This window comes from Triticum urartu, chromosome 3A (assembly GCF_056163025.1).
Source record: "Triticum urartu cultivar PI428250 chromosome 3A, HENAU_Tu73, whole genome shotgun sequence".
Taxonomy (NCBI): domain Eukaryota; kingdom Viridiplantae; phylum Streptophyta; class Magnoliopsida; order Poales; family Poaceae; genus Triticum; species Triticum urartu.
This window is the reverse complement of record NC_141875.1, coordinates 611,198,101-611,222,444: the sequence shown is the minus strand read 5'-3', so window position 1 is coordinate 611,222,444 and position 24,344 is coordinate 611,198,101. Positions and strand designations below refer to the sequence as shown.

The window sequence follows — 24,344 nt, the reverse complement described above, 5'->3', positions numbered from 1 at the left end:
ACACTGTATTCGCTTGTATCTCGTTGTTGAGTAGTTTCTACTATTACTAGTAGACTAGCTCATTGTTCGTGCATTACTACCACAAAAAATGATTCAAATTGCATTGTAGTTGTATACAAGAAGCAATGCATCATTTAATACTAAGGAAAAGAAATTCAATTAAGTAGCCAACGCTGCACTTGCGTAAGTGTGGCAGCGATGAGAGCACCATTGCAAGATGTGATTTTATTTTTCTCTCATCAAATTGGAGGGTCTGGTGGGTTCTATATGGATGAGGAAGATTGGGGTGGCGCGGGGGAGAGAACTCACCACCAACACCGCCGACAACTCCAATTTATAAGATACTAGAGACATGTTGTTGTTTTTTTTTGGAAAAACTAGTAATTACTCTCTCCGTCACATCACAGATTGCCAAACGGTATTCTCTAAAGGGGAAAATGGACGATTGAAGGAAAAATAACTCTTTTAGGGCGAACTAAAAAGGAAAAAAAAACTTGTGTGCTCCTTGGATGCTCGCTAGGCTAGCAAGAAAGCAAGCAAACCTGAAAGAAACACGAGGACATGTGCCCTGTTGCCGTGCCATACGTGCCGCTGCAATAAACAAACGAATTACTGCTCCAATCAGGGATGGAAAGTTCTGTCCTGAAATTAACAACGCACGAGCACATGCTCTCATGCCAACACAAATTACACCGCCAGCTGAAGCAGTTAACTAAACTTCCTTTTTTCCCCCTACAATAACATGGGCCGGCAAAGTTTCGTCCGGCCCGGCGATTCGCCGACGGACGGCCGCGATCCGGCGCCCTCGCCGCCAAGTGGAGAGGCGGACGGACCGGATCACCCGAGCCCCACTGGGTCCACATGACCCAGGCCCGGTCCGGCGGTTTACGCGCGGGAATGAAAAGGAGGAGAGATCAGATCACGGCACGGGACGGGGAATCCGTCGCTGTTGGTGTTGTGCTCCGGCCTCCGGCTGCCTTTGCGGCTGCCCACGCGCGCCGCACGTGCGCTGCCTCCGCCACGGCGCCACGATCGCCGCCCCCTTCCTCTCCCGCGGTTACTGTTGCGCTGTTTATGTTTACCACCTCCGCCGAGCTAGCTACGACATGCCGCCGCTGCCCCGCCCACTCCGCAGTCACGGTCAACTAACCGCTCACGGCGGCTGACAGGTGGGGCCGGCCCACTAGCCATGGTCTGCCGATCCTGTCTCGGCCTCGCCGGGATAACTAATCACGTGGTTAAAGTGGAAGAATTCCGCGGAGTGGCTTATTACTGCCACCACCAGCTGGGCGAGCACCGGACGGGGGGAGGAGGGGAGCTCGAGCTCGGGCTCGCTAATGGCGGAGAGCGACGGCGGCGAGGCGGACCCCGGCGCCGGCCGCGCGGCAGGCGGTGGCGACGACCCGGCCCCGCGCGCGCAGCGGCCGCAGCTCGCCAAATCGCGCACCATCGCCGGCTCCGCCGCCGCGGCCGCCTCCGCCGAGATAAGGCGGGGCGGGAGGGACGGCGGCATCCTCGCCCGCCGCTCCACCACGGCGGCGGCGGCGCCCCTCCCGCAGGTGCCCAGGCGGCTCACCGTCGCCGTGGACGACCCCTCCCACGCGGCGCCCAACGCCGGCGTGCTCGACCGCGACTGGTGCTACCCGTCCTTCCTCGGCCCGCACGCCTCGCGCCCGCGCCCGCCGCGCCAGCAGCAGACGCCGCCGCCCGCCGTCGCCGCTGCCCCCGCCCGCCGGAACCCTAGCGGCAACCCGGCCACCACGCGGAGGGTGGCGGCCTCGCAGCGGGACGAGGAGAAGTCCCTGGCCTCCGTGGTCAAGCAGTCGGCGCTGCTCGGGGAGAGGAGGCCGCTCTCGCCCCCGCCGCCGCCGCCGCGCGCTCGCCGATTCGATCTCTCTCCCTACTGCCTCCTACTAGTAAGCAATGCCATTTAAAGCTCCAGCCTTGTTTGCAACAGCTGACTTACTATTCTGGTCCATTTCCCCCGTGAATTTATTGCTTGCAGTTGCTGGTCGTAACCGTCACAAGCTCCTCCCTGGCTTTCTGGCAGTGGATGAAAGTGCTGGGGCTCCAGGTTACCTATCTATTTCACCTGCCAAAATTGTGTGGTGCCAGTTGGTTTCACCATAACTGATATCTCTGACAGCTTATAAGCACTTGCATTTTTGCAGAAAAAGGTCAGATCATGCAGTGGTGGTGCTGATGCTGCGGACAGTGAGGAAACTGCCGAGACATCCTGGGTTCTTGGGGACCCTGGTTCCGGCTTTGTTAGCTCTGAGAGCTGGAAATTAGCTCCGATGCTTGCACTGGCAATACCGTTGTTCCTTTTTAAATACGCTGACCAGCTGCGGCGAAAGAAAGAAAATTCCAGCAGGACGAGAAGCACCGAGGAAGAAGTGCCTCTCGAGAAGAGGATTGCTTACAAGGTTGATGTGTTCTTCTCAGGGCATCCGTATGCTAAGTTGCTTGCCCTCCTGATCGCCACTGTAGTTCTCATTGCCTCGGGCGGCATTGCGCTGTATTCTGTCAGTGGCAGTGGGTTCCTGGAGGCTCTTTGGCTTTCCTGGACTTTTGTGGCAGATTCAGGAAACCATGCTGACCAGGTTGGCCTCGGTCCAAGGATTGTGTCCGTGTCGATTAGCGCCGGTGGCATGCTGGTGTTTGCCACGATGCTCGGGCTTGTGTCAGATGCGATATCGGAGAAGGTGGATTCTTGGCGTAAGGGGAAAAGTGAGGTGATAGAGGTCAACCATATACTAATCCTCGGATGGAGCGACAAGCTGGTAATGTTCTGGTGAAATATTGCTTGAGTATCAATACTAATAAGTAACAAATCAGTCAGGCAGCAGATAACTTAGTAAAGCGTCCTGTGATAGAACCTGACGATCCCCTAGTAGTGCGTTTCTGAAGTAGGTTTGTAAGAAATGTTAATGTATGCTGACTTGTAGGATTTCATTTTCAAGGATTCAATGCACATTATGCTTTCAAAACTTAAGTCTGTATTTTAAATTCCATTTTAGACAAACCAACTTCGGAAGTTAAATGTTGGTCTTTTTTCACCATTTTTAGTCACTTTATGCACTTCATTTTGTACATTATCCTCCAATCTTACCGAGGGAAGTTGTGCACTGAGCACTGAGGTTTATTTGCTTGCTTTGGTATTGATAAAGACTGAATCAACTGGCTTACTACTTTTTTCACTATGTGGAGCAGGGCTCTCTTCTGAAGCAGCTGGCTATAGCCAATAAAAGCATTGGTGGTGGTGTAGTTGTTGTCCTGGCAGAAAGAGACAAGGAAGAGATGGAGATGGACATAGGAAAGCTAGGATTTGATTTCATGGGAACATCTGTAATATGTAGAAGCGGCAGTCCTCTAATCCTAGCAGATCTGAAGAAGGTACCGAGCTGTTCTTCTGATCCTCCACTATGAATACACTCCTTGGATGGTTTCTTTTCATGCTATGTGTCATGTAAATATCTACCTGAAATGTCCTTTCCTCCCCACAGGTTTCTGTTTCCAAAGCGCGTGCTATTATTGTTTTAGCATCTGATGAAAATGCAGACCAAGTTAGTGTTTTCTTCTATCCACCTTTACTATTTTGGGGTTGACAGCTCATATAATTATTTGCCCAACGTTCATTTTCTCCATTCCCCCCCAGAGTGATGCACGAGCTTTGCGTGTCGTACTGAGCCTGACTGGAGTAAAAGAGGGCTTAAGGGGGCATATTGTTGTAGAGATGAGTGACCTTGACAATGAACCTTTAGTGAAATTGGTTGGAGGTGAACTAATTGAAACAGTTGTTGCCCATGATGTCATTGGACGTTTGATGATACAGTGTGCACTCCAACCTGGCTTGGCACAGGTACATTTCGATGTAACACTTGGTTCTGCAGTAAGAAAGAAAAGAAACAAAATCTTTGAGCCTAGCATACTAAACTGCAATGCTGTTTGGTCCTGTATTTTTGCCCGGGATGTATCCATGATTGCTAACCCACCATATTCTTTTGCAGATATGGGAGGATATTTTGGGATTTGAAAATGCAGAATTCTATATAAAAAGATGGCCAGAATTGGATGGCATGCGGTTTGGGGATGTGTTAATCTCATTCCCTGATGCTGTGCCCTGCGGAGTGAAGCTTGCGTCAAGATTTGGAAGTATATTAATGAATCCGGATGATGATTATGTTTTAAGAGAAGGCGATGAAATCCTTGTTATAGCAGAAGATGATGATACTTATGCACCTGCTCCTCTACCAGAGGTTAATTTTCTGAGCTATGCTTAATGTTGTATAATATTTAGTCTCTTTGTACCAACTATCATTAAGCCAGTCATACTGCCCAGATAAAAAAAAATCCTATTCACTTAGATTTTTATTTGATCTATGTTATTTCTTGCCAGGTGCATAAGGGTTTTCTACCTAACGTTCCCACCCCGCCTAAATATCCAGAGAAAATTTTGTTCTGTGGTTGGCGACGTGACATCCATGATATGATAATGGTAAGTTAACCTGTGCATTTTGCCAGGATCGATGTACGTTTACGCACATCTTGGATATGAATGTTGGTGCTGTTGTGTAGGTTCTAGAAGCATTTCTTGCTCCAGGTTCTGAATTGTGGATGTTCAATGAGGTGCCAGAGAAGGCGAGGGAGACAAAACTGACTGACGGTGGTATGGATATTCTTGGACTAACAAACATTAAACTTGTACACAAAGAAGGGAATGCTGTCATCAGGCGGCACTTAGAAAGCTTGCCTCTTGAGACCTTTGATTCTGTGAGTATATGCCCTATCATAGAGACAAATGTAGTACTCTGAACGTTTCTATTCAAACAATGATTGTTTTATGGAACCGTCAATGTTGTCCAAAATAGTTCGTCATCTTGGCTCGCATTTCTTTTACTCAGTTTACCTATGCTGAAATACACCCATTGCTAACTTTGAAACCACAGATTTTAATTCTTGCAGATGAGTCGGTGGAGGACTCCATTGTACAATCGGATTCACGGTCCTTAGCTACACTTCTTCTAATTCGTGATGTTCAGGTGAGCAACAAGCAGCCTGGCTGTAGCATATATAACTGACAGTGCATAGGTAGATGACCGCTGCATTACTGATGTGTACCTTCTTCTGTAGTCCAAACGTCTTCCGTCGAAGGAGTCAAAATCACCTCTACATCACAATGGCTTCTCTCACAGCTCCTGGATTCGGAAGATGCAGCATGCATCGGACAAATCAATAATAATCAGTGAGATACTGGACTCAAGAACTAGAAACCTTGTATCTGTCTCCAAAATCAGCGATTACGTCCTGTCAAATGAACTTGTCAGTATGGCATTAGCAATGGTAGCAGAAGACAAGCAAATCAACAGAGTTCTTGAGGAACTTTTTGCTGAGGAGGTAACTATCTAAATTGTGACATAATTTGAGTTGTGCTTTAATATTGCAATAACATGTTTTTTCCACAATCTATGTGTACAAGCCACACTTACCAGTTAACAATGACTTGAAGCATCTCTATTTAATGTCGTACCAGATGATAGTTTTTAAAAATTAACTACCCAGTGACCTGCATAAGATCTGACCGTGGTAATCCTATGGTACAGGGCAACGAGATGTGCATACGGTCTGCTGAGTTTTACCTGTATGAACAAGAGGAATTGAGTTTCCTGGACATAATGGTGAGGGCTCGTGAGCGAGACGAGATTGTGATCGGCTACCGGCTTGCCAACACCGATGAGGCAATCATTAATCCAGAGCACAAGTCGGAGATTAAGAAGTGGTCTCTAGACGACGTGTTTGTTGTGATCGCGAAAGGTGACTGACTAGTTTTACAATGTCATCTCACTTTTTTTGAAGCGCAAGTGTATACTATGATAGTAATAATAGTACAATACTAATCCATGCTAGCTGATAGAGAAGATAACCGGGCAAAGCATATGTGAAAGTACAGTTGTGATCTCATCTCACCCGAGACATTGGCACTGTACATGTCGGTTCCTGTGGTCTCCGTAGCATTCAGTTCACCTCAACGTAGGTAACTTCGGCGCCCCAGCCAGAGGTTGTTGCTGATGAGTAAATAAGCAGTACAGTGGGTCAATGCAGTAGGAATAGCTTGTGACTCATGTTGTATTTTGTAAGCTCGCAGCTAATTATTGAATCCGTGATATGCTATATGCCATGATGTGTTGATGTTCAAAGGAAAGAGGACATGCAGAGTATTCTGTGAATGCTCCTGTAGTTGTACCTAGACATAGCTAAACAGCGTGCATCTTTGTTCTTTTACTTTTGCTATGCTGCGTTGATGTTCCAAGAAAGAGGACATGCAGTATGGCCTGTGATTCTGTGAAGGCCCCTGTGATGTTATCTAACCATAGCTGTACCTCTGCATAGTGCATCTTGGTTCTTCTACTTTCTCTTGAGACTTATTAATTCAGTTGCAAATCAAGCAACTGTGAAATAGAGCACCTCCGTGCTAGAAGCATATCATCGGAGCTATGTGATGGTGCTAGCTCGTTGACTGTTGAGACAATTAAGAAGGTTTGAATCCTGGCATGCCTCTGCAAAGTTGAGAAAGAAAGACAAGTGCCTCATGATACCAGCTTAGGAGCTGTAGCTGTAGGTGGTGCTTGCGGTCATCACAGCACGTGGAGATGGCTGCACCAACTGGTAGGAGTATTTGGTATCGGTTGGATGGGTTGGTGGTGCTAACTGTTATACCAGAAGTAGCCCAGGGACATTCTGAAGAGGGTGTATCCACCACAACTCCCACTTGTAGCACAAATTGCCAGTTTTAGGGCGAACCACAGAATGCGTCGGCAATACTTCAAGCTTTAAACATGAAGCGCTGGATAGCCTGAGGAGCGCCATTTCTCCCAATCACAGGGAATACAAGCATACGCTTTATATGTACATAAGTTTCTCTGTCAAGAGCCAAATATTACAGCATTCATCAAGCCCCCTTTGTCCCATGTAAATTATGTTACAGGAACCAAAACCAAACAGAAGCAAACTTCCACAAAATTGCATATCCCACTGAGCACAGAAGTTCCACGATAGGCCGATTATCTACAGGTAACTTACTCCGCATACTTTCATGATATGCGTAGCGAGCTCATGCGGAGCTCTCCGCTTGCATGAACCTCCTTGACCCTCTTGTCGTACTCATCCTCCTCTTCCTCCTCCGCCACTTCTGGCCTCTCTTCCTCTTCCTTCTCTTCCTCGTCGTCCGAACCCTCATCGCCCCAACCATAGCTTGGCCTGGATGACTTTGGCATGGTCCTTGCCTCCTGGACGATCTTCATGATCTCTTCTGAAGTCTGCTCCGAGAAAGAAGGCACGGCGTTATCCCTCCTGAAGTACATGGCCTGCGCCGTCTCTGTGAGCTCCCTTGGCAGGTTCTTCAGGAACCATGGGTGGCTCTTTATCTCCCTCATCGTGATTCTCTGGACAGCATTCAGATTATCACGTCAACGCGATGTCACTTGCTATGAAACATGGTGACTTCCTAAAAAGAAGAAGGCGAAAGATACAGATTGAGGTCATTACCTTCGATGGGACATTAACAAAGATACGGGCCATAAGCTGTCGGCATTCCATGGATATGTGGACATGATCAGGTATAGTATATTGCACGGACATTATTCGCTGTAGATGAAGAGTGGCCATAATGAGGGTCATTTGACGTGCAAAAGGAAATACTGTGAGCCAAAATAGGATAAATCTGCGTCGCATAATTCTAGAATGTCACCTGAATGGTCTTGCGTATATTCTTGGGGTCATCCTGGTCTTCAAATGGATAGCCTCCCACAAGCATGACGTAAAGAGTCACCCCACAAGACCACACATCTGCAAGCTACATTAACAAGATCCATTGCTGCTAATTAGTATATAGCTGAAGAATAGTCTCATGTCACTAGATACTAGCTAATATCCATTAGGACGACATACAAAGTTCAGGACCGACATCTGACAATCTCTTATGTGACTATGATTAGCATGGTTTACTGTGATACTAAACTTCAGATTCAGTAACCGCACAGGAAAATTGTGTTGACTCTGCAGTGTCAAGATAAAGCATCCTAATGATGCAGTTCTAGTGCAGTTTTGTACTTCTGTTCTGTTGTTGCATTATTCATTTAGCCTAAAGGTTCTTCCTTGCGTTGTTGAAGTTTCAGTGTGCTAGCATACTGAACTTACAAATTAACCACAAGGACCATCGCCTTGATCAGCAAAACCAACTTATAAATTATACTAGCCCCGGTAGCCATGAATAATGATTAAAGCAAAATAACTGGCTTCATTTGATGGAGCATAGTCACGTGTATGAATCCACCCACCACTCCCACAGTCGCTGGGTTGATCAGGGAAGCACCAACATGGCAAAAACTAAGTGAAACAGGCATGCCAATGCTACAGTTCTCCATTCCCGTGAAAAGCTATGGAATACAGCCCAACATTTGCATAATATATGCCAATACAGTGCATCTTTGTATCAAGGAAGCCATGACATCACATTTCCTACAATGTGGACAGGAATTAGACATCCTTGCATGCATTTACCATGCTCCAAAATTTAGACTTCATAAAATACAATGGATTCAATAGAAGCAAACAGCAAGGCAGGAAAGTAGGCTGCAGAAAATTTGCCACGATAGGGGCCGAGCTGGACTTACTTCTGTTACCAGGCAAACCTACCTACCTATTTGCGATAAAATGATTTGAACAAGAAACTAGAATCCAAAAACTCCATGAATAGTTAAAAAGGTGAACCATATCTAGAAACATGTAGAATCTAGAGGATAAGAACCTATTTTGTGGATGGATGGTCTGCATTCACCAAATAGCCCACTCCACTTTTCCGATGTCAACATCCTTTGTTGTACATCTTACCTCGACAAACCAAACAGAAGATGTTCCAGCACCTCATGCTGACAATGACTCCTCATCAAACAGAAGCTTGCCAAGAGAATTTCAGATAATCTGTTTGTCCAATATTCGTGGTATTTTTAAATATAATATAATGTATTGCCCATCACAATTTAATAAATAAAGCCAAATATCAGGTATTTCCTAAAATCTTTTCCCTGCTTTTAGATAATGCAAGCTTTTGGAAGGTACTCCTTTAGCCTTGGGGTGCCCGTCATTCAACTGGCCTTTTGATTAAATTGAGGGGCCAAGCATATGTAACGTCACAATCATGACGCAAGTGCATCCACTAAATGGTTTCAATGGAGAAGTTTAAATAGTGTCAAGGCACCGACTATTTAACCAATCAGGAAGGCTTGGCAGAATGCCCAAATACTCGTAATTTCAGTGAAATCATGAGTAAAACTTGCATACTATATTTCTCATGTGAAAACCACAAGATGAAAGAGATATTTGCACATACAATGCCTAGAAAAGAGGTTTGTTCTAATGACCTAACAGATTATCTTGCAAAGGACTAACAGAAACCAGATAAGGTAAATGTAAAACAATAAAAAAATACAAACTCACCTTTCCATCATACTCACGGCGGGATAGCACCTCTGGTGCAATATATGCTGGCGTCCCCACTGCTGATTTGGGCCTTGAATGCAATACTGATGACTGATCCAGAAATGGGAAGAACAGTTTCTGTGAGAATTTACAGACATCGATAACTTGAAGGTTCAATATGTGGGTTCAGGGACAACCTTGGAGTAGCCGAAATCGCATATTTTGAGCCGTGGAGCTGCACTGCCATCCAAGAGAACGTTCTCCAGCTTCAAATCTCTATGGCATATTTGCTGGTATATGACAAGATTGTTCCGAGAATCAAGTTAATAGAAATACAGTACACTACATCTTGGCTCATACATAAGACTGCAGAAGATTAACAGTGAAACCAGCCGTGAAACATAAAAGAAACTTGAAAGGTGAAACACTAGGCACACTAGTCATTTGTGATTCAGGAAAGTGGGCTGCTGATTTGAATGTAAATTATTATAACAATACTCTTGCTTGCGTGTTCGTACCATGTGATGGCAATAGCTCACACCACAGATCAACTGCTGAAAGAAATACCTTGCCTGCGTGAAGCAAAACCAGATTAAGTATTGCTCTTCCACCCAAATCCATAAGATTATAAAATTGAGGAATAAATCACGAGACCTCATCCTCACTGAAGCGCCCACGATCACAGATTCGCTCAAACAGCTCCCCACCTGCTGCGAACTCCATGACAATCATAAGATTTGTTGGCGTCAGTACCACCTGGAGAATTGCCCCCCAGAACAACTAATTAAAATCATGTGTGTGGACGCGTGGTTGTGATAAGGAACAAGTAAATAAAGCTAAAAGCACAATCTGATTCCTTCTTCCATCAAAAGTTTGTGCTATTGCAATGCAAACAGAAAGATATGCCTTTATGTTTCAGGTGAATAATTGCCACGGAGAAGGTGCCTCTCGGCGACATGCATCTGTAACATGAGAATCCACGCCCAAACCACACAAATATACAAGGGGCTTGTGTAAAGCGAAATCAGGAAAGGGGGAAAAGGAAGGGAGGTATCAAACATTAGGTAGCAATCGAAGATTCCTCACCACATGCAGTTAGGAGAATTTTTTACAGGAAAAAAAAAATCACCCGCGCCATTCCTACCCCGTGAACACCAAACGATTTGCGTTCGGAAACGCGAAAATTTTGTTTTGAAAAACAGAGAGAGAATTGGCCCATGTGGACGAATTTTTGCACGAACCTCCTTGAAGCGGATGATGTTGGGGTGGCGCAGCGAGCGGTGGTTGATGATCTCCCTGTAGACATTCTCGTCAATCTGCAGGGCACAGATCCCCAAAACGGTAATTAATCCTCCTCCCGCCGGACAAGCAAGCCAGCCAGCCCAATTACTCCTCCTTGTATGTAGCACAAAAATAAATAAACGGAGAGGACGGGGGGAGGAAGACAAGCGAACGAACCCGGTGTCCGCGCTCGATGCACTTGACGGCGACGAGCTCGCGGGTCTCGCGGTTGCGCATCAGCCGCGCCACCCCGAAGTTGCCCGACCCGATGTCCCGCACCGCCTCGTACTTCTCCATCCCCTCCCTCCCTCCCTCCGCCCCCCGCGCGTCGCCGGCCGCGCCCCCCTGCCCCTGCCCCTCGGCCTCCTCCTCCCTCACGCGCACGATCCCCGTGGGACCCACGACGGCTTGCCTGCCGGCCGGAGCCGCGGACGGAACGGAGGGCACGGCGGCGGCGGAAGGGCGCGAGGCGAGGCTGCGGAAGGGTGCGGTGCGGTGGGGGCTCGCGCCGTGCCTCGTTCGTTGGGTCGGTAGGTTGGCTCTGGGCCGTGCCGCGGGTTGCGTCTGCGGTGGCGCGTGTGTGGGGGCGGTGCGTGGGCGTGTGTCGCGGGGAGGATTATATACCCAGGGGGGGAGGGGCGCGGCCAGCGAGGTGGAGGAGGAGCCAGGCGGGAGGGGGGGTGGGGAGGTGGAGTGGGCGGAGGGGCTGCCCGGTGGGCCACGCCGTCGGCGGGTCCGCGTCACGCAGCGTGGCGCGCGGACCCCGCCTGCCTGCCGCCTGGCTGGCTCCTGTTCGCGGCTGGATTCGTTTCGATGCGTCCAAAATGGCTCGCTACTGCTGGAGCTTTGCGCTGTTTGATCGGCGGAAAAATATCCCGGAGGGGGAAAAACGGGAAAACATCCATTTGGTATCCTGCTGCTATGAATACCTGTTTCCATCGAAGGAATGATCCCACTGGGTATAATTAATGCTGTACTAATCAGATCACAGCGTCGCATGTCGGCTTTACTTTATCGTATCTTTTTCTTTTTTGATATTCACTTTGTCGTATCTTTGTGTTATCTTAGCCGGCTGATTTTGTGAACTAGGTAGTGGAGTAATATTGTGGTTGTAGGGGGAAGAGGATGATCATGTGCTTCCAGCCCTGGAGCCCGTGGGTCGTTGGATCATGAATCCAACGGTAGGAAGAGCTCATCCAAACTTTCAAGAAAACCCCTCAAGGAGTCCTGTAGTTTTGTGTAATTTTGCCCAGGTCCAAAGACTTCGAAGCTAACCACTAAAGAATGACATCAAGTGAGGCATTACATGTTCGTAGCTGGCATCCCAAATTCACGGGCATAGTGTTAAATAGCTTTGAAATCTGATAACACTTAACACCATTGGCTCATCACATAACCATGGTTATGTAAGCTCTCATTTTCGTTCTTCTCTTTATCTCTCCCCTGTCCCCTTTCTCGTCGAGAGTCCCCAACGTTCTACCCCGACTCCTCTCCCCTTCTCCTCAGTCGTTGTCGCCAACATGAGTGGGAAAGGGAGGGGAGCTCAAGTAGACTCTTTACGTAGTAAACTGGGGTAGTAGTAGTCAACTTAAGGACATGTGGCTTTGTGCTTGTTTGAAGTTCTTCAATGTACCATGCAGATGGTGTATGATGGTTGTCATGCTTTTCCCCTAATTGTTTTCTATGGAGGAAGCTAGCAGTTGATGGTAGACCTAATGAGTGCTCCCTCGATAAGCCTGGCAATGGGCCAAATCGGACCAGCGTAGATGTCCATTCCCTCACCTTGAGCAGTCGCGGGGTTAGTAAAAAGTTGGGTGTGAATCTGTCATCAGCTTCCCCTGGTCTGGCGCTCGGAGGGGAAGGCTGGTATCGATGATCTCTTGCTTTTCTTATTGCACGGGAAGACCTCTGCCATCTGAGTCGTGGATCTAAGGACAAAAAACTCTCCAATATGCCTCTTGGAAGGCATGGATGGATCGTCGACCGCTCGTCGACTTCTCTTATTGCATGTGCCTTCATCTGCAACCTCCAATGGGAGGCCCTTGTTCCCTTGTTGTCTCTAAGCAAGGAAACGGTAGGGGACGTTGGCCAAAGTGTCTCCAACGAGGTTAACATCTACTCAAGGACTGGTTTGCTTTATATGTTTCCTATAACGGGTGCTTATCGAAAAGTTCAAGGACTTGGGTAAATTTATTTTCCTTAGGTTCCTTCAACTATTGCGTTAATTCTAATTTTGAAATACACACAAATTATTTGACTCACCCCATTAGTTAAGCAAGAAAATACTTGCCTGAATAATTAGTGAAAATTGAGCGAAATCCATTACAAACTTGACCATAAAATACCAACAAGCAACAACCGTACAATGCATGCAGACTACTGCTAAACACCAAAGTCCAACGACCACTACAACAGTCAACAAAAGCATGCAAGCCGCTACTTATGTAAACCATCGACACGTGGGTCACTACACCACAAAGGAACCTTAATCGGCTGGCTACAGCTTGAGGATAACACATCGAAAAACTAATAGACACCACCAAATCCATGTTGACAACCCCAAAAATGGGAACCATGCATTATGTAACAAAAGACACCTCCCCGTTAGCGTCACCCATATACTTTTGCTCCTAATTGTTTTCTATTTTTTGGATGCCTAATCGAGAGCTAGCGCCATCCTTTTTGCTTTTGCTCCTATTTGGTTTCTCATTTTGGATGTTGAAATACCGGATTAGGGTTAGAGCCACCCTTCTCGCTTATTGTTTTCTCCTTCACGATGCAGTCAATTATCTTGCCTAGTCGAGGGTTAGCAGCAGGCAACTTGCCAAGGAAATGACAATTTTTTTAAAGATGTGGCTTCCAATAGCAAGCACCAACATACCATTTGCATCAACCACATAAACCACCTACACAATGGACTTGGGCGAATGAATGTTAGTAAAGTCAAAACTACCACTTTCCTCATTGGCGGACGCCTTGCAGGGGCATCAAGAGGGGGAGCACTATGGGCGTCATAATTATAGTTGAGACCCCAAGTGAGACCACCTTCCACCACACAATTGATATTGGTGAAACAAGCTGACCACACAACTCCAGCAGGTTGGGCATTATCTTGAGCACCAAAGCCATGACCCCGACGATGGGCTCTTCCTCAACGAGTTTCGTAATTTTTCTCAGGTCCAAAGACTTCAAAGATAACCGTGAAAGAAACATGAAATGAGGCATTACATGATTATAGCAGACATCCCAAATTCATAGGCATAGTGTTGAATAATTTTAAAATAAGATAAAACTTAACACCATTAGTTAATCACATAATCATGGTTCCGTAAGATCTCATTTCTTTTATCCTCTTTATCTCTCCCTAATTCCCTTTCTCGTTGAGAGGCACGAACGCTCTCCCGACCCATCTCCCCTTTTCGTCTGTCATTGTCGTCAATCAGGGTGGAGGGGGAATGGGAGCTCGAGGAGCCTATGTACATAGTAGACATATGATAATACTTGCCTTAAGGGCATGCCGCTTTGTGCTTGTCTGCGGTTCTTCATTGCCATGCATATAGTGCTTGATGGTTGTTGTGCTCTTCCCCTATGGAGGAAGCTAGAAGTTGGTTGGTAGATTCTATGATTCCTCCCTCAGTAAGCTTGGCAGTGTGCCAAATCTGCCGACGAAGATCTCCATCCCCTCTTCCCGAGCCATCATGGGGGCAATAAAAGAATTGGGGGTGAATTTGTCTTCAATTTCCTTTGATGTGGCGCTCTGGGGGGGCATCAATGATCTTATTGCGCAGGAAGACCTCCACCACCTAGGTTGTGGATCTAAAAACACTCTATGATGTGCCTCTAGTGAGGCATGGGTGGATCGCCGACCACCCATCGACCTTGTCATTGGCCCTGTATGCCTTCATCTGCACCCTCCATGGGATGCCCTTATTCCCTTGTTGTGTCAAAGCAAGGAGGCAGCAGGGGACGCTGGCCAAAGTATCTCCAACAAGGCCAGCATCTACGAAGGACTGGATTTCTTTCTATGTTTCCTATATCTCGCAATGTTGCATGACCTGGCTAATTTTATTTTCCTTGGGTTTGATACGTATCCAACGTATCTATAATTTTTCATTGTTCCATGCTGTTATATTATCATTCTCAGATGTTTTATAATCATTTTATATCAACTTTATATCATTTTTGGAACTAACCTTGACATAGTGCCCAGTACTAGTTGTTGTTTTTTGCTTGTTTTGTACTTCGGAGAATATCAGTACCAAACGGAGCGAAACTTTTTGAAGAATTTTTTTGGACCAGAAGACACCCAGTGAGCCAAAGAAGTACCAGAGGGGAGGCCCGAGGTGGGCACAACCCACCAGGGCGCTCTAGGAGGCCCAGGCGCGCCTAGGGGGGTTGTGCCCCCTCAGTGACCTCCTGCACCGCCTCTTCTCCCTATAAATCCCCAAATATTCCAGAAACCCTAGGGGAGTCGACGAAATACAATTCCAGCCGCTGCAAGTTCCAGAACCACGAGATCCAATCTAGACACCATGACGGAGGGGTTCATCATCCTCATTGGTGCCTCTCCGATAATGCGTGAGTAGTTCACCATAGACCTATGAGTCCGTAGGCAGTAGCTATATGGCTTCCCCTCTCTCTTATTATTCTCAATACAATGGTCTCTTGGAGATCTATTTGATGTAACTCTGTTTGCGGTGTGTTTGTTGGGATACAATGAACTTTGAGTTTATGATCAGATCTATATCCATGAATATTATTTGAGTCTTCTTTGATCTCTTATATGCATGATTATTTATAGCCTCGTATTTCTTCTTCGAATCTTTGGTTTAGTTAGGCCAACTAGATCAATTTTTCTTGCCATGGGAAGAGGTGCTTTGTGATGGGTTCGATCTTGCGGTGTTCTTTCCCAGTGACAGAAGGGGCAGCAAGACACGCATGTATCGTTGCTATTAAGGATAACAAGATGGGGGCTATTCCTACATGAATAGATCTCGTCTACATCATGCCATCGTTCTTATTGCATTACTCAGTTTTCCATGAACTTAATACACTAGACGCATGCTGGATAGCGGTTGATGTGTGGAGTAATAGTAGTAGACGCAGGCAGGAGTCGGTCTACTAATCTTGGATGTGATGCCTATATATTGATCATTGCCTTGGATATCATCATAATTATTCGATCTTCTATCAATTGCCCAACGGTAATTTGTTTACCAACCGTATGCTATTTCTTGAGAGAAGCCACTAGTGAAATCTACGGCCCCAGGGTCTATTCTTTATTATATTTGCTTTGAGATCTATTTTAATTGCCTTTGTTTCCAGATCTATTATTCCAAAAACCCAAAAATACTTTGCTGCACTTTTTTATTACTTATTTTATTTTACGTTTTATCGAGATCTATTTATCCAATCTACAAAAAAAATCATGTCAACTTGACAATTTCTGGCGCCATTACCCGAAGAGGGATTGACAACCCCTCATACGCGTCGGGTTGCAAGTATTTGCTCTTTGTGTGCATGTACCATTTACATAGTGTTGCTTGGTTCTCCTACTGGATTGATACCTTGGTTTCATGATACGTCTCCAACTTATCTATAATTTTTTTGTTCCATGCTATTATATTATTTGTTTTGGATGTTTCATATGCATTAATATGCTATTTTATGTTATTTTTGGGACTAACCTATTAACCTAGAGCCCAGTGCCAATTTCTGTTTTTTCCTAGTTTTTTAGCTTCGCAGAAAAGGAATATCAAACGGAATAAAAATTTCACAAGGATTTTTCTTGGACCAAAAGACACCCAGGAGACTTGGAGTTCAAGTCAGAAGAGCCACTAGGCGGCGACAAAGGTGGAGGTCGTGCCCTAGGGGGGCGCCCCTACCTTGTGGGCCCCTCGTGACTCCCCTACCCTAGTTCTTACTCCTATATATTCACATATATTCCCGAACCTCCAGAACTATCCACGAAAACACTTTTCCACCGCTGAAACCTACTGTTCCCGTGAGATCCCATCTTAGGGCCTTTTCCAGCATCCTGCTGGAGGGGGATTCGATCACGGAGGGCATCTACATCAACTCTATTGCCCTTCTGATGAAGCGTGAGTAGTTTACCTCAGACCTATGGTTCCCTAGCTAGTAGCTAGATGGCTTCTTCTCTCTCTTTGATTCTCAATACCATGTTCTCCTCGATGTTCTTGGAGATCTATCCGATGTAATTTTCTTTTGCGGTGTGTTTGTCGAGATCCCATGAATTGTGGATTTATGATCAGATTATCTATGAATATTATTTAAATCGTCTCTGAATTCTTATATGCATGATTTGATATCTTTGTAATTCTCTTCAAACTATCGGTTTAGTTTGGCCAACTAGATTGGTTTTTCTTGCAATGGGAGAAGTGATTAGCTTTGGGTTCAATCTTGCGGTGTCCTCACCTAGTGGCAAACTATGGGTAGTGAGGCACATATTGTATTGTTGCTATCAAGGATAAAAAGATGAGGTTTACATCATATTGCTTGAGTTTATTCCTCTATATCATGTCATCTTACTTAAAGCGTTACTCTGCTCTTTATGAACTTAATACTCTAGATGCAGGCAGGAGTCGGTCGATGTGTGGAGTAATAGTAGTAGATGCAGGCAGGAGTTAGTCTACTTGACACGGACGTGATGCCTATATTACATAATCATTGCTTTGGATATTGTCATAACTTTGCGCTTTTCTATCAATTGCTCAACAGTAATTTGTTCACCCACTGTATTATTTGCCTTCAAGAGAGAAGCCTCTAGTGAAACCTATGGCCCCCGGGTCTATTTTCCATCATATTAGTTTTCGGTCTACTATTTTGCAATCTTTTATGTTCAGATCTATAAACCAAAAAAACCAAAAATATTTAATTATCTTTTATTTAGTTTTATTTATCTTTATCAGATCTCACTTTTGCAAGCGACCGTGAAGGGGTTGACAACCCCTTTATCGTGTTGGGTGCAAGTGTTTATTTGTTTGTGCAGGTATTGGTGATTTGCGCGTTCTTCTCCCACTGGATTGATACGTTGGTTCTTAACCGAGGAAAATACTTATCTCTACTGTGTTGCATCACCCTTTCCTCTCAAGGGAAAAAACCAACGCAAGCTCAAGAAGTACTAGAAAGAATTTCTGGCGCCATTGCCGGGGAGATCTACGCCAAGTCAAGCCCACCAAGTATCCATCATAAAATCTCATCTCTTGCATTACATTATTCGCCATTTGCCTCTCGTTTTCCTTTCCCACACTTCTAAAATGATTTTCGAAAAGATTTGCCCTTGCCTTCGCCTTTCTTTCGCTCGTCTTCTCGCTTGCTTTTCGTTCGCTCGTTCGCTAGATTGGTTTGTTGCCACCATGTCTGAGTTTGGGGAGATTATTGTTGAAAAGGATAGTTGTAATTATGAGGGAAACCTGGATAATTTTGCTAATTTTGATCCTCATGAAGAATCTACTATCTTGCACACTAAAAAACTTCGCATAGGTAGCGGCACTATTATTGGAACATGAGTTATTCAAGATTTCTTAACTTGTGCCGGTGCGTTGCCCACGTTAGGTGGATCTATTCTCCATAAAACTAATAGTCTCGTGGATGAAATAACTTTGCTTTGTAATTGAACTTGAAAGACAATTTGTTCATATGCACCCTTGCATACAATAGATTTTCCTAGAGTTCTCTAATGTTGAGCATTCTTCAGTTAAACGCGCCGCTGCCATATTTCTAGCTCATGAGTTTAGATTCATTATGAAAGAAGCTAGTGAAATTTTTGCGCATTATAAAATAGATGGTGGTCATCCTCCCATAGAGGGGATTCTCTTTTATCAAGAAGAAATAATGCGTTTACGATCTCTCCGTCATGTTGCTTATAACGAAAATTTAAGAAAAAGGGTCCCTACCGATGTTCTAGTTGAGAGAATTTCTGAACTTAATGATAATTTTGCTATACAAAACAAGGATTAGGTTTATCTCTAGAAAACAAGCTTATGACTTTTTACCAAAAGAACGCTTACAATGATGAGTTGATCATACAATATGAGGGGCCAAAGGAGGAGCCAATTCCTCCCGAACTTGATCTTAGGGATCCTTGCCCTATTAAATTTAGCCCTTTTGATTACTTTTGCTTACCACAAAGAAAACTTGCTGCTGAACGAAGGGAGTATGAGATGAGCATACGTGATATGCCTTATTTTTATTATGGTAATACCTAGATCAATGTTTTAATGCCTAGCTAAGGGCGTTAAACAATAGCGCTTGTTGGGAGGCAACCCGATTCTATTTTTGTTCTTATTTTTTGGTCCTGTTTTGCAATAAAAAGTCATCTAGCCTCTGGTTAGATGTGTTTTTGTGTTTTAATTAGTGTTTGTGCCAAGTAAGACCTTTGGGATAGCTTACGGTGATAGTTCATTTGATCTTGCTGAAAAACAGAAACTTTTGCGCTCAGGAAAACAATTCTCATTTTTAGCAGAGGCATGATAAAATACTGATTCTTTTTGCAAAAGATTAAGATACAAATTTCCTATGTTGTACTAATATTTCAGAATTTTTGGAGTTACATAAATATTCGAGAGTTACAGATTGCTACAGACTGTTCTGTTTTTGACAGATTCTGTTTTCTTTGTGTTGTTTGCTTATTTTGATGAATCTATGGGTAGTATCGGGGGGTATGAACCATGGAGAAGTTGGAATATAGTATATATTACACCAATATAAATAAAAAACGACTTCACAACAGTACCATAAGTGGTGATTTCTTGTTTTGTGTTGTGAAGTTTTCAAGTTTTGGGTAAAGATTTGAAGGGCTATGGAATAAGACGTGGCAAGACCTAAGCTTGGGGATGCCCAAGGCACCCCAAGGTAATATTCAAGGACAACCAAGAGCATAAGCAGCATCCCCTCTTTCGTTTTCGTCTATTGGTAACTTTACTTGAGGCTATATTTTTATTCACCAAATGATATGTGTTTTGCTTGGAGCATCTTGTATGATATGAGTCTTTGCTTATTAGTTTTCCACAATCATCCTTGCTGTACACACCTTTTGACAGGGACACGCATGAAGCGTGATTTATTAGAATACTCTATGTGCTTCACTTATACCTTTTGAGCAAGGCAATTTTGCTCTAGTACTTCACTTATATATTTTTAGAGCATGGTGGTGGTTTTATTTTGAAGAAATTGTTGAACTCTCATGCTTCACTTATATTATTTTGAGAGTCTCTTTAAACAACATGGTAATTTGCTTTGCTTATGAATTTAGTCCTAATATGATAGGCATCCAAGAGGGATATAATAAAAACTTTCATATAAAGTGCATTGAATACTAGGAGAAGTTTGATTCATTTTGATTGTTTTGAGATATGAGGATGGTGATATTAGAGTCATGCTAGTGAGTAATTGTGCATTGGAGAAATACTTGTGTTAAAGTTTGTGATTCACGTAGCATGCACATATGGTGAACCATTATGTAAGGAAGTTGGAGCATGATGTATTTATTGATTGTCTTCCTTATGAGTGGCGGTCGGGGACGAGAGATGGTCTTTTACTACCAATCTATCCCCTAGGAGCATGAGCGTAGTACTTTGTTTTTATGACTAATAGATTTTTGCAATAAGTATGTGAGTTCTTTATGACTAATGTTGAGTCCATGGATTATACACACCCTCACCCTTCCACCATTGCTAGCCTCTCTAGTACTATGCAACTTTCACCGGTACCTTACACCCACCATATACCTTCCTCAAAACAACCACAGACCTACCTATTATGGCATTTCCATAGCCATTCCAAGATATATTGCCATGCAACTTCCACCGTTCCGTTTATTATGACACACTTCATCATTATCATATTGCTTTGCATGATCATGTAGTTGACATCGTATTTGTGGCAAAGCCACCTTTCATCATTTTTATACATGTCACTCTTGAGTCATTGCACATCCCGGTACACCGCCGGAGGCATTCATATAGAGTCATATTTTTGTTCTAAGTATCGAGTTGTAATTCTTGAGTTGTAAGTAAATAAAGTGTGATGATCTTCATTATTAGAGCATTGCCCCATGTGAGAAAAAAAGAGAGGCCAAAGAAGCCAACAAAAAAGGAGGCCAGAGAAGCCAAACAAACAAAAAAGAGAAAATAGAGAAGGGGCAATGTTACTATCCTTTTTCCACACTTGTGCTTCAAATTAGCACCATGATCTTCATGATAGAGTCTCCTATGTTGTCACTTTCATATACTAGTGGGAATTTTCATTATAGAACTTGGCTTATATATTCCAACGATGGCCTTCCTCAAATTGCCCTAGGTCTTGGTGAGCAAGCAAGTTGGATTCACACCCACTTAGTTTCTTTTTGAGCTTTCATACACTTATAGCTCTAGTGCATCCGTTGCATGGCAGTTCATACTCACTCGCATTGATATCTATTGATGGGCATCTCCATAGCCCGTTGATACGCCTAGTTGATGTGAGACTATATCCTTTTTTTGTCTTTTCCACAACCATCATATTCTATTCCATGTATAGTGCTATGTCCATGGCTCACGCTCATGTATTGCATGAAATTTGAAAAGGTTTGAGAACACCAAAAGTATGAAACAATTGCTTGCCTTGTCATTGAGGTTGTGCATGATTTGAGTATTTTGTGTGATGAAGATGGAGCATAGCCAGACTATATGATTTTGTAGGGATAGCTTTCTTTGGCCATGTTATTTTGAGAATACATAATTGCCTTGTTAGTATGCTTGAAGCATTATTGTTTTTATGTCAATATTAAATTTTTGTTTTGAATCTTATGGATCTGAACATTCATACCACAATAAAGAAAATTACGTGGATAAATATGTTAGGTGGCATTCCACATCAAAAATTCTGTTTTTATCATTTACCTACTCGAGGACGAGTAGGAATTAAGCTTGGGGATGCTTGATACGTCTCCAACGTATCTATAATTTTTGATTATCCCATGCTATTATATTATCTGTTTTGGAAGTTTTATATGCATTAATATGCTATTTTATATTATTTTTGGGACTAACCTATCAACCTAGAGCCCAGTGCCAGTTTCTGTTTTTCCTTGTTTTTTAGCTTCGAAGAAAAGGAATATCAAACGAAGTCCAAACGGAATAAAACTTTCGCGGTGATTTTTCTTGGACCAAAAGACGCCCAGGAGACTTGGAGTTCAAGTCAGAAGAGTCACGAGGCGGCGACAAGGGTGGAGGGCGCGCCCTAGGGGGCGCCCCTACCTTGTGGGCCCCTCGTGACTCCCCTACCCTAGTTCTTCCCCCTATATATTCACATATATTCCCGAACCTCCAGAACTATCAACGAAAACACTTTCCCATCGCTGCAACCTTCTGTTCCCGTGAGATCCCATCTTGGGGCCTTTTCCGGCATCCTGCTGGAGGGGGATTCGATCACGGAGGGCATCTACATCAACTCTATTGCCCTTCTGATGAAGCGTGAGTAGTTTACCTCAGACCTACGGTTCCCTAGCTAGTAGCTAGATGGCTTCTTCTCTCTCTTTGATTCTCAATACCAAGTTCTCCTCGGTGTTCTTGGAGATCTATCTGATGTAATTTTCTTTTGCGGTGTGTTTGTCGAGATTCCATGAATTGTGGATTTATGATCAGATTATCTATGAATATTATTTGAATCGTCTCTGAATTCTTATATGCATGATTTGATATCTTTGTAATTCTCTTTGAACTATCGGTTTAGTTTGGCCAACTAGATTGGTTTTTCTTGCAATGGGAGAAGTGCTTAGCTTTGGGTTCAATCTTGCGGTGTCCTCACCCAGTGGCAAAGTAGGGGTAGCGAGGCACGTATTGTATTGTTGCCATCAAGGAAAAAAGATGGGGTTTACATCATATTGCTTGAGTTTATTCCTCTACATCATGTCATCTTACTTAAAGCATTACTCTGTTCTTTATGAACTTAACACTCTAGATGCAGGCACGAGTCGGTCGATGTGTGGAGTAATAGTAGTAGATGCAGGCAGGAGTTGGTCTACTTGACACAGACGTGATGCCTATATTACATAATCATTGCCTTGGATATCATCATAACCTCGCGCCTTTCTATCAATTGCTCAACAGTAATTTGTTCACCCACCGTATTATTTGCCTTCAAGAGAGAAGCCTCTAGTGAAACCTATGGTCCCTGGGTCTATTTTCCATCATATTAGTTTCCGATCTACTATTTTGCAATCTTTTATTTTCAGATCTATAAACCAAAAAACCCAAAAATATTTAGTCATCTTTTGTTTAGTTTTATTTATCTTTATCAGATCTCACTTTCACAAGTGATTGTGAAGGGATTGACAACCCCTTTATTGCATTGGGTGCAAGTGTTTGTTTGTTTGTGCAGGTATTGGTGATTTGCACGTTCTTCTCCTACTAGATTAATACCTTGGTTCTGAACTGAGGGAAGTACTTATCTCTACTGTGTTGCATCACTCTTTCCTCTTCAAGGAATAAACCAATGTAAGCTCAAGAAGTAGTATTTCACAACTGAGGGAAATACCTACTGTAGTTGTACTGCATCATCCCTTCCTTTTTGGGGAAATACTGCTACGTCTTGAGCTTGCGTTGGTTTTCCCCGAAGAGGAAGGGATGATGCAGTAGAGTAGCGTAAGTATTTCCCTCAGTTTTTGAGAACCAAGGTATCAATCCAATAGGAGGCCACGCTCAAGCCCCTCGTACCTGCACAAAACAATAGCTACTCCCAACCAACTCGATTAGGGGTTGTCAATCCCTTCACGGTCACTTACGAGAGTGAGATCTGATAGATATAATATTTTTGGTATTTTTGGTATAAAGATGCAAAGTAAAAAGTAAAGGCAAAGTAAAAAGCAAAGCAAGATTAAAGTGATGGAGATTGATATGACAAGAATAGACCCGGGGGCATAGGTTTCACTAGTGGCTTCTCTCAAGAGCATAAGTATTCTACGGTGGGTGAACAAATTATTGTTGAGCAATTGACAGAATTGAGCATAGTTATGAGAATATCTAGGCATGATCATGTATATAGGCATCACGTCCGTGACAAGTAGACCGAAACAATTCTGCATCTACTACTATTACTCCACTCATCGACCGCTATCCAGCATGCATCTAGAGTATTAAGTTAAAAACAGAGTAACGCCTTAAGCAAGATGACATGATGTAGAGAGATAAATTCATGCAATATGAAATAAACCCCATCTTGTTATCCTCGATGGCAATGATGCAATATGTGCCTTGCTGCCCCTTCTGTCACTGGGAAAGGACACCGCAAGATCGAACCCAAAGCTAAGCACTTCTCCCACGGCAAGAACTACCAATCTAGTTGGCCAAACGAAATGGATAATTCGAAGAGACTTGCAAAGATAACCAATCATACATAAAAGAATTCAGAGAAGATTCAAATATTATTCATAGATAGACTTGATGATAAACCCACAATTCATCGGTCTCAACAAACACACCGCAAAAATAAGATTACATCGAATCGATCTCCACGAGAGAGGGGGAGAACTTTGTATTGAGATTCAAAGAGAGAGAAGAAGCCATCTAGCTACTAACTATGGACCT

At 44.0% G+C, this 24,344-nt stretch overlaps 2 protein-coding genes across 5 annotated transcripts; one reads left to right on the top strand and one right to left on the bottom strand.

Annotated features, from left to right (window-relative positions):
- Positions 1-1,188: 1,188 nt before the first annotated feature.
- LOC125545393 (ion channel protein) lies at positions 1,189-6,204 on the top strand. 4 transcript variants are annotated; one of them, XM_087513571.1, is made up of 13 exons: positions 1,189-1,916; positions 2,006-2,074; positions 2,172-2,783; positions 3,214-3,396; positions 3,507-3,566; positions 3,659-3,862; positions 4,011-4,259; positions 4,400-4,498; positions 4,579-4,773; positions 4,950-5,042; positions 5,134-5,397; positions 5,604-5,814; positions 5,908-6,204. In XM_087513571.1, exons 1-13 carry the CDS (start codon positions 1,338-1,340, stop codon positions 5,940-5,942), a joined length of 2,853 nt encoding a protein of 950 aa, XP_087369697.1. In that variant the 5' UTR covers positions 1,189-1,337; the 3' UTR covers positions 5,943-6,204. The 4 variants fall into 4 exon arrangements, with proteins under 4 accessions (XP_087369697.1, XP_048565271.1, XP_087369698.1 ...); XM_048709314.2 differs by having other exon boundaries at positions 5,604-6,204; XM_087513572.1 differs by lacking the exons at positions 3,507-3,566; positions 3,659-3,862.
- A 662-nt stretch (positions 6,205-6,866) lies between these two features.
- Positions 6,867-11,365, bottom strand: LOC125545395 (serine/threonine-protein kinase SAPK4). The gene is made up of 9 exons (XM_048709316.2): positions 10,936-11,365; positions 10,719-10,793; positions 10,132-10,233; positions 9,996-10,049; positions 9,675-9,767; positions 9,496-9,588; positions 7,748-7,852; positions 7,546-7,644; positions 6,867-7,442 (listed from the first exon to the last, which is right to left on the bottom strand). Exons 1-9 carry the CDS (start codon positions 11,053-11,055, stop codon positions 7,092-7,094), a joined length of 1,092 nt encoding a protein of 363 aa, XP_048565273.1. The 5' UTR covers positions 11,056-11,365; the 3' UTR covers positions 6,867-7,091.
- Positions 11,366-24,344: the final 12,979 nt, after the last annotated feature.